The sequence below is a fragment of the Xiphias gladius genome, chromosome 16 (genome assembly GCF_016859285.1).
Source record: "Xiphias gladius isolate SHS-SW01 ecotype Sanya breed wild chromosome 16, ASM1685928v1, whole genome shotgun sequence".
Taxonomy (NCBI): domain Eukaryota; kingdom Metazoa; phylum Chordata; class Actinopteri; order Istiophoriformes; family Xiphiidae; genus Xiphias; species Xiphias gladius.
The window spans coordinates 4,135,636-4,146,561 of record NC_053415.1 but is presented as its reverse complement, the minus strand read 5'-3'; the positions used below and the strand labels follow the sequence as shown (position 1 = coordinate 4,146,561).

At 38.2% G+C, this 10,926-nt stretch overlaps 1 protein-coding gene across 1 annotated transcript in view; it reads right to left on the bottom strand.

Annotated features, from left to right (window-relative positions):
* Positions 1 to 817: 817 nt before the first annotated feature.
* LOC120801613 (nck-associated protein 5-like) overlaps positions 818 to 10,926 on the bottom strand; it is a 36,415-nt gene continuing 26,306 nt past the window's right edge. Inside the window, exons 4-8 of the mRNA XM_040148765.1 lie at positions 9,324 to 9,479; positions 4,919 to 4,987; positions 2,963 to 3,001; positions 1,063 to 1,182; positions 818 to 826 (exon numbers count right to left, since the gene is read on the bottom strand). Of these exons, the coding sequence (XP_040004699.1) occupies positions 818 to 826; positions 1,063 to 1,182; positions 2,963 to 3,001; positions 4,919 to 4,987; positions 9,324 to 9,479 (393 nt within the window). The remainder of the gene's footprint in view (positions 827 to 1,062; positions 1,183 to 2,962; positions 3,002 to 4,918; positions 4,988 to 9,323; positions 9,480 to 10,926) is intronic.

The window sequence follows — 10,926 nt, the reverse complement described above, 5'->3', positions numbered from 1 at the left end:
GATCTCAGTGCTCCACATTCAACCATACAGAAGGTGGTGGTGCAGATGACTGGCAGTTATACAGTTAGAGCAACAGATCCAATTGATCAAGAATCAAGCAAAATGTGCACTTTACTGAAGTTGCATGTCTTGTGGTTGCATTGGTCTTTTCAGGAAATGGGTAGTTTCTATCCAATTGAGGAGCACATTTTAAAAAATTTGGATCAGTGAGTATCCAGCGTGGATTTCCATGTATACTAAATTGAATTTATTTTCAGATTACTGGGGTTTTGGTGAATTGATAAGAAAAGTAAGGCACTGTAAAGTGCATATTGTCAGGGGTTTCTAAGTTACTGTAGTCGACCATAAAGTGTGTCGATAGGCTCAGGTCTCAGCATAATAGTTACTGAAAGGCTGTGCATTGTGTCCATTGCCACAGATGATGAAAAATCCGCAAAATCAGCAAAAAGACACTAAAGCCCTACGCAGAGCTGAGAGGAACTGTAGAGGGTGATAATTCTCTTTGGTTGTCACTACTAGTGACTCTTGTCAAAGTAGTCATAGTCGGATAGTCCATTTTTATAAACAAATATTGATTAGAGCAGGTATAAAACTCTACAGTGCAGTAAGTGATGAAACTCCACAAATGAACAAGGGATTGTCAGGATGGCTAATAATACTACAGGAAGGCCCGGGTTTTAACTGGTTGTCCCTATCGTTCGACGGCCGAGCGCAATTAAAGAAACATGATCAGCACAGTTTCTGATTTCTACACCATCACTTTGCAGCTGGATGAAAGGTCACTTGAATCCACTCGAGCAAGCCGCTGTGACTCTAGCTACACCAACTGAGAAAGGAAGAATATAAAGTCCAAATGAATTTCTTTCTGAATCCTATTGTAAAATTGTACAGCCTAACAATTTGAATTGAATCAAATTCTGGGGTGAATTCTCTCTCTTTGTGGTCCTTTTGAAAGTTAGTAACCTTTAGAAGTAGAGCACAGCTCATGTAATATTCAAACAGCCTTGAAGCGGGCTATGTCTGTCAGTGTCTGTTTGTATCCATTGCACCATGTGCTCCTACCTGGGAGACAGGAATCGTGGACATTTTGACACGTTGTTGAAAGAGCACACTCAGTATGCGGTTTTGCTGCTCCAAGTCAAACACACGGGTCCGCAGCTTCACACATTCCTCTTTCAAGTCCTAGAAACACCCCAAACAAAAAGGGAAAATGGACAGATAATGATGACTAAGGGGATATTTAAAATAACTACACATGTATCAGATGCTAATTTAACAGCTGCAGGATACACAATGCTGTGTTTATGCAAGATACAGATGACAGCAAAAAAACAACATCCAAGCAAAAGCAACAAAAAGTTATAAGCATTTTGTTATTGAATCTTCTCACTGCAGGAGTATTTGATTTCCGCTTGAAACTATTTAAATATGCTTTATAAAGCACTGATAATATCAATATGTGCTTAGCAAATTAATTATAACCTAGTGTAGCTACCATACATAAATGACTCCATCTGCAAAGGTGTGATGTAATTAAATACATGTACTAAATCATTGTAGTGAAGTTCAAGCGCTCATATACTTTGAGTATTCCCATTTCGTGAGACTCCATACATTTACTCCATTCCATTTATCGCATGGCTGTAGTAGTTACTCTGCAAAATATGGTCCAAACGCTGACAACAATCGCTGGATGCAAAAGGAAGCAGATTTCAAGGTCAAGACTTTTATTTTGATACATAAGTACATTTTGCCTAAATGCTTGTCTACTTTCCAGTATATCTCAAGTTTGAATATAACTGTCACATTCATTTATTATTCCTCTGTGGTTGTATTAATACATTTATTTAAATTACTTAAATGATAGTGCTGAACTTAAATGATAGTAGCCTTTTGGTCACGCCATTTTTACACTTTGGATTTAAATTAGGAATACATTTTCCAGAATCCATGTGCATTTGCCCCCATGTGGAAGTATAATTAACTCTGAAAGCTTCAACACTATTCTGTGCTTTTTTACCAATCTAGCAGACTGATGAAAATGACAGGGGCTAGTCTTCTCATGTTGAGAAAATATGAGCCACAAGTAAATCTTTAGTATTGGCTTTAAAGTCCTAAGTCAAGACCAACAAGTTCCAAATCAAGTTCAGGTCCCACACTTTGTTTGATCAGTGCTCCTATTATAGCCAAGTGCAGCTTCATGTAACAGCAGATTAATGGTCATAAGTCTCATTTTATGTGTTAAGGGTACTGATTTTATTTTGTTGTGTATTTTATCATGTGTAAGTATTTAACTCTTAACTGTGAAAAATAATTTGTGACAATTACACCAACAGATCATAATGTTTTCTCAGTCACCTGCATGCTCTCATCTTAATTTAAAATTATATCAACATTTTTCATCATACCTGTAAGAAAATGATGATCTGAATTTAAGTTCATTTTCAGACACGAGTGACTTCTATCTTATAGGTATGTAAGCGCGATTGATAGGATTGATTCAAATCTGTTGTTAGGAAAAGGAAGAGTTGATTAACTGCACATTTGTTTTATAACATACTTTTTCATCCTTGGGCCTGGGGAGGAATCGAGTCATCCCAGACAGTCTTTTTTGATTTACAGGTCTGTTTGTGGATTTTGTAAAGTCAAATCAAATCCGATCCATGTCTCGAGTCTGACTTGAGTCCACAACCACTGCATTAAAGAGTCCAAACTGGTGTAAAACTGATTATGGATGCTGAAATGCAGCAAGCTGCACTTTTTACAGCAGGAACACTTAACATCAAAGGATTTTAGTTTTTCTTGTACTTTCAAAGATCATGAGGCAAGAGATGTTCTGTTAATCCTCCTTTTTTTTAGTGATATGCAGCAGCTCATCATCATGAAAGTCATAATCTCTCTGACTGATTCTAATGGCTGTCTGGATTAATGATGCTTCAGTACTGCAGAGACAAAGACATACCTTTTGTGTGAGGAGGGCCTGGACCACCTGGTTAGCCACCTTGAACGGAACGAGGAAAAGGGAAGTACAAATATGTAAAAAAATTCATTACAAGTCTGGTCATTATTTTAAACTGGATTTTGGAACTTTCTGTGAAGCTTTGAAATGCAGACAGACTTTAAATGAAAATGACCCAGTACAAACACCATCAGAGAGAATCTAGAGGCATGTAAGATGCTCTGAGGACAAATTGACAGCATGTTGCATCACAAACTCAGATTTACTGAAATCACATAGCAGTTGCCTGCAGTTAGTATGTCTAACTTTGTCCTCAGCATGTAAATAAACCAAAATATTGTCCAAGAAATCTGAACAATTGCCTTGGTGTAATTAGGAAAAGATTTCTATTCTGTATAGATCTTTACAGAAAGCGGCTATAGCTCAGTTTAGTTTTAGTTTTGTGGCTAGATAAAACTGTTCAAACTGAACTGCTTTCTCCACTACTTATTTTGATTTCTGAAGCAGAAGCATACTTTATACCTTGCACTGGAATAATAACTATATTTCCACTTTTGTGGGCCTCAAAATGATTTCGTTGCACCTCTTTCATCTATCTATCAAAACGCCTCACTTTCAGCTCATTCAGACCATGACAGGAATCCTTCAGAATGCTTCTGAAAAGCAGCAGAAGAGAAATTAATCCCTCATCAGAAACTCTGAAATTTCTGCGTTCAGCCAGAGGACAGTAAATTCTCATGGGCAGCAATCTCCAAGGTAACAAGCCCGTTAGCGAAGGCTGCTTAAAAAAATTGGGTAGGGGGGTCCTGCCGGCTGGAGAAGGATGGAGGAAAGACAGGGAAAGAGATGGAGAGACAATCAAAGTGTTGTCGGGGAGAAAAGGAGAGGGAAGGAGTGCAGGTAGACAACTGACATACAGCAGCTGGGAGTCTGTCCTCCTGAGTGGTGAGTCCCGCTCCTCAATCTCTCATTCTCAAATTGCCCAGGGCTCTGTTGTCTGTCTGCTTCAATTAGAGATATACCCATCTTTTGGCTTTCTCCATGGACTTCACTAACACTATAGATGATAGTTTGAGTGTGTATGTGAGTCTCTAAGCTAAAGAAGCGGATGGTCATCTCTGTCTATCTGAGTCCTGACCTCCAGATAACTTTGTCTGGCCTCAAGTTAAAAAGATAAAGGAATAGTTGAACATTTTGGGAAATTTACTTATTTGCTTTGTTTCCAAGAGTGAGAGGAGAAGAATGATCCCATTCCAATAGCTGTGCGTTAAGTACTGAGCTGGAGTCACAACTTGGTTAGCCTAGCTTAGCATCAAAACTGGAGATTGGGGAAACAGCTAGCCTGGCTCTATTTAAAATGAAAAAATCTGCCAACCAACAACTCTAAAGTTCACTAATTAACATGTTGTATCTTGTTTGTTTCGGCTGTATGATAGTCAAGTACACAAGTAGTACGGCAAAAAAATCCCCCATAAAAACCACAACTTGTTGTTGTGATATAGTACTGGACAGTTTTTGTACAGTAAAAACCGAACAAACTAGATAAAATATGTTTATGAGCTTTAGAAGTTCATTTTGGACAGAGCCTGTTTCTGCTGTCTGCAGTCTTTACATAGGAAATTGTCTGATATCAATCAGACACATTGTTTTTGTTGAAAAGAATGCTGGCACTCTCATGTCCGTACGCTAAATACGAAGTTACAGCCAGAGGACAGATAGCTTAGCTTAGCATAAAGACTGGAAACAGAGAGTACAATCCATCTTCTCATTTTACTCTCACCATGAATGTGAAAATGCGTATTTCACAAAATGTCAATCTATTCCTTAAAATCTGACATTGATATGATTTTTTTCCGCTTGTGTCGAATGGTTGCATGGTTTATCTAGTCCCACTGGATAAATAAAGCAGGTGTACACAGCACATGTTCTTGAAAGCGTTGTGAGAAAACGAACACTCACCTCATCCAGACAGCGCTCATACTGCTTCCTCTGATTGTCGTTTTCAATCGACAGAGCAGAATTCTCCGCCTGTACGAACAAAAAACAGACAGATAAACTGCATGAACTACAGTAATTACTCCTGAATGCGCTTCACAGGTATAATTTAGAAAAACTTGTATAGCTAAGGTTTCACATCTCAGTTGAGATTTAAATACACATGACAAATAACATGGTCAGTCCAGCAAAAAACTAATGTGCAGTATGATAAACGTGAGCTTTTGAAGACAGAAGGACAAACATACTGACAGACAGATCCAGAGGTTCTCTCCTGCAGCACTGAGGGATTTGCAGGTCGATGATTCTAAATGAATGATGCTTTAAATTTCAGACATCCCGCAGACCCTTACTGTGTCTGTAAGGCTCACTTGAGGTATCCCAGGTTTAATTCAATTACTGACAGCGGTTTTGCCCGACAGGGAACAGAAAGCATTCTGGGAACTCAGGAGGTGACTTTCCACTGAAATGATTAATCCAGTAAATCTTAAAAGCTGAGCTACCTGAGCAGGCTTTTTTTTACTTCTGTGCTGCGGGCAACTCCTCTGTACAAAAGGTTCACAGAAAATCACAGAAATGGCAGATAATCACAGAAGAAGAACTCACCTCACACAGCTCAGCATCATTTTAACTCTAAACTAAGGTGAGAGCCAAATCTAATACACAGTATTATACCACAGTATTTCAACGTAGTTCAATGACTGGTTGCTGAAATGATACCTATTAAATTCTGAGACTGACCACAGGATTGTTCTGACTCCTTAAAATCTTAATTTATAAAACATTAAAGAACGCTTTTCGAATCTGCATATTATATTGCATCTGCAAAAAATATCCTGAATGTAAAAATAAATCCCTTGCTAAGATGTAAATGTTTACTGCCATGCTCCCTCATCCTTGTTTTTTCACAGTTAACATGGTTGATCTGGAAAGTGTTTTAGGCTTAACTGTCAAATCCCACTGAAAATTACTTTTTGGTTGAGGAGCTGAGAGGAGTCAGTGACTTCTCCTCTGTGAAACACCACAGCAAGCTCAGTCTATTTTTATTATTTATCTTCTCACTCTTATTTGTGCTTCTTAGAGCAAATTTTCCATGGTAGATTACACGGAAGGTACCCAAGTGGGCCATAATGACTGGAGAGTAGTTTCCAACTAAGTGGAAAACCCTGTAAAGTTTCTTCAGTTCAGCGTTAAAGTTTAATTACAAATGGGGATAAAATAAAGGCAGCCACCATGAAGAGGCAACGGCATGAAAATCACAAAATACACTACGAATGATCCATTAGGGTCAACAAGGTAAACAAGAAAACAAGTGTAATTTAAGGGGGCAATTCATTTTAAAAGATAATCACCAATGACTGGTTAGTACCACAGAAAATTAAATATCACTAAAATATCACTGAAATGCTGTCCAGTCATTTCCTATAATTCAGCAAGCCTCCATGCTGAATTTAGCACTCTTACTGTGAGTGGATGCAGGGTGCAAAATTAAAGCATTTGTAGTTGATGCACATAGATTACATATTCTTTATGTAATGTTGCTAAAATATAAATATTAAAATCCTCCAATGTATTTGTGGTTTGGTCAGTTTCATCCGAATCATTATTTTAGCAGTCACTACATGTCTTAGCTTAGCATGATATATATTGTTATTTTCAGAATAAGTTGGGCTACTCAGAAAGAGTATAAATTGGCATGTCACTTGTACTATACATGTTTTGATGAAAAAAAAAAGACTTTGTCACTCCTGTTATTATTCTTTGTCTTACCTCTATTTGGGGGATAATCCTGGTCTAAGTTTTGGAAATTCAGTTTCCATGATGTTTTGGGTGTGTACACCGGAAGTAAGATGCTGCCATGGAGTTAGTAAGTAGTTACACTGTGGGCTACAGCTTAAGCCCGTTTTTTGTTTTTTTCTTTGACTATATTAATTTACATTTTGGCAAATTGGCACGGTCAAAATTATGCTGAATTAGCTATTAGCGGTTGCTGTTTATAGTGTACCTATGGCTGTACAGGAAACTATCACTAGATTACTTTGACACTGAAGAAGACTTTAACACATGAAGATTCTCAGACAAGTTCTGCATTCACAAGGAGGTGCGTATGGAAATGAGATGTTTTCTAAGCAGATTGATGGACGTTTATTCGTGATGGACAGCAGAGATAAGGATATTGTCGAAAAGTGTAGGTCACACTGAATCTAAAAAGTATGTGGATCATGTCTGTGTATTCAGATTTGACTGAGTGGGACTTGGGGAGGAAGGAGTGCAATTTTTGACGTAAATTGTGGGAATCGGGTACAATGCTCTATGCTATTCAATGATGGTCTATTTGCGCAGAGCTTTCATGAAATCACCATAAATTTCATTTAGTTTATCAGGAATTGGTCAGCATCACTGACTTTAAACAACTAAGTTACACTTTAACATAACAAACGTAACATAATTCCTGGACATTCATTGTTGAATAATACACAAAAAAGGAATGTTGAAGGATTAAAACGGCTAAAGCTAATGTGTTAGGCTTTTCATTTTTTATTTTTACCAGCAAACTTGTTCTTTATCAACCAACTGAAAGCATGTACTGTACATTAAGATACAAGGAAACAGCACAATTAATTTCTGTAATGGTGTCTGTAATGGGTTATTGCAGTAGTTCAGTGTTTAACTCAGTGATTCTGGGGTTTCTCAGTCTTATCAGAACCTTTTGTTTCAGCTATTGTAGGTGATGAAATGAGCCCCCCCCCCAAAGCATCTGTAGAGAGCAGCACTAAGGTGTGACAACCAGTAACTATCCCTCCCCACATCTCCGCGCACCGAACACCAGTTCATATACACATACACATACGGTAACACCGGTACAATAATTACAGCCTTTTCTGGGTTCAGCAAGTGCACTCCTGGTGAGCCAAGGATGAGTTTATTTATATTTATATCTTATAAAAGAGCACCATGGTTATAGCAATAGTCAAGTAAAACCAATATGAGTCATGATTCTCATACTCTACAAGGAAACAGGTTTCTGTTCTTTGGCCTTAAAGTAAGGCATCATTTTCATTACTGATCATATTTTTTTAAAAATAAATAAAAGATGACAGTTTTATAATATAAAATAGCTCAACAATAACACGTGTGAAAATTGCATCACATCCATTAAAACAAAGACAAGTGAATTCTGTTTTTAGGTGGATTTCTCCTTTAGGCTATGCATTGCAGTAGATATAGCAGTGTGATCAATACTGGCTGTCTGAGACCTCTCAACAGATGGCAAGTCCTATTACCTTTTCAGCAGGGAAGGTGAGACGGCGAGGCACACTGTACATTTACTGCAACACTGACTCAAAATGTTAACCACCCTGTCAGCATTTTAATTATCGGCTAGTGGATATGAATAACTCCTTTGTCTTCTGCTGTTCCCCTGCTCCTAGTATCACTCTTCATGATAATGAGGTCTGTATTCCAAGATGGATAGAGGCATGATGAAACACGGATTGTACTTGTTTGCCATCTACATGTCCCATTGGTATTTTCAAATGAAGCCACATAGACTCAGTTGCTATGAATGACACGTGACAGTGGTTGATTATCATTTGAGAGCTATTTAATTAAAACAAGTAAATCCTGTTGATTTCATATGATGGTATGAATGAGTTAAACAGTCACATTAACTGACATGTTTCATGTTCCAGTTTCCGTGAGGAAATCATATTTACCTTAGGTTGCTTTTAAATTATTTTTATCTTAGATTTCCCTAATGATTTCAAAACAGATGACGCCTCAGCTAGGAATTTAGCATTTTAACACCAAAAAACGGGGTCTGCAGTATATTTCTGCAACACGCCAAAAGGTTTTGATGAAGCCCAGCAAGAAAAAAAACAGCTATAATTTAGGTTAAGGCCAGATTTGGTCCAAAGTTCAGAACATATGCTGGCCTCTGCTGTAGTAAAAGAAAAAAAAAAAATAGATAATTAGTTGATTGATCTGTGTAACAGCTTGTCAGACTTCAAAGTTAGGGATGAACTAACACCATATTATTTCTTCAACAACCCTAGCTACCCTGTAATCCTTCTTAAATATGGAAGACACAAAAAACTCTCAGCGATCAGATAGATCATCATGTAGCCAGTTCATCAATGTTCAGGCCTTCAAAAAACAGCCTTGTGTGCTGTCCTTGAGCTGCCCACTTATTCCAAGTGTCTATAGATATCCAGTGATGATAGTGATGATTCAATTTAATTAAACATGCGGTACCCTCAATATATCGATCAATCTGACATTTCAGGGGTGAAGAGAAAGGACATAGGGAGCAGGAAAATGGGGAAAGGTTGAGGGAAGGATGCGAAGTGGACCGTGCAATCCACTTTACCTCCAGGGCTCTGAGTCGCTCTAGCAGGGGATTGCTGTCCTTTGAAATTTCCTCCGATCCACCACCGGCCTCAGGCGAGGTTGGCATTTCTACTGCTGTGGCTGTAGGACCCTCTAGACTATCCTGCTGCTTCCACATTTCCTCCAGGAGTTTGTCCTAGAATGCAGAGAGGGCGGATCAATTCTCCATATCAAAGTCGGCTCCAGTTATAATAGCAATACATTTGGATAAACAACACACTGAATGCTGCATAAATGAAACTTATGCTTAGCTTTACTTTTAAGTTTTATTCACTCATACGTTTATTAATGCTGAATCAAACAACCCCCTGTAATGTGTATGAGTAATGTGTAACTAGTGCTGTCGATCTCACTGGGAATCAACACCTCACCTTATAGTGCCTGCAGCTTTTACTCTATTGCACTGATTCACCTATCTGCATGGTTGACTAATTAAGCACCATCCCCATATCATCCCCCAACGTAAAACCGTAGGCTGACTCTTACAACTTCAACAAGTGTCCAACTGCAAAATATCGTCCATTCTCAAAAAGTGGCCATGGTAAATAAAGGTATTTATCTCAGTGGAAGAGACAATCAGGCCTCTATTTATAATAATGTCTACACTAATTCCATCTGCACAGCAAGGCTCATGTCAGGCATTCTACTTTGCCTTTTTCCCTGACTGAATTTCACATTAAAAGTATTTCAGCCATCCCTCTATTACAAGGCATTTAATTTGGAAAAAAAAAAAAAACATCAGGAAGTGACAGTAGCTTTACATCGATGAGGAGTATGGCAAAGAACAAAAAAAACGGAATTAATATGAATTAATATGAGTATGAAAACATTATAGTATGACATGACGCTGTGGAAATGCAAATTATACTAAATTTACCATAAGAGATTTGGTAGTAAACTACAGGTCATTCCACCTCCCTCAGTGTTTTATTAACCCAGCCTTTATTAGAGCTGCAACAGCTCACTTGTCAGGGAAACAAAATCATGGTGTTTTTAAGTGTTTGAACATATGACCAATGCTGTCATTTTTCTGGCGAGGACAGTCTCCCTGGCTCACAAGCTCAGACAACCTGCATGTATGCTTCATGCTCAGTGTGAAATGGCAGAGAGACAAAATTAACAAGTGGCTGGTGAAGAGAGTGGAAAATTTACTAAGCCAGGGGAGACAAATAGTCTCCTTGCATGTTAGTGGAACAAATGAAGGCTAAAACACCAGTGAATATTGGACACTTGTTCAACAGGTGGCCAGAAAAAGGACCCTAGTGGGATCCTGTGTGTCTGCTCAATTAAACTGTAAAGAGCAGTATGTAAGGGATCATGAGATCAGTTCTTGTTACAATTTTTAAAGCTGGATGTTTAAATGGACAGAGAGCAGCAGCGGTGCAGAAAAAGCTGAAGATGGTAGTGAGCTTAGTGGGAGAGGGTCAGATGAAATTTTTGTATTTCCTTGGGATTATGCATGTGTAACAAATTGATAAAGTTGAAGACTTGACTTTCCTCCCAATGGTTCATGTATCCTTAAACGTAATTTAGTATCCATATGTGTATTTTGGCCTAGCTTTTCTGATTTTGACTGACTTTTT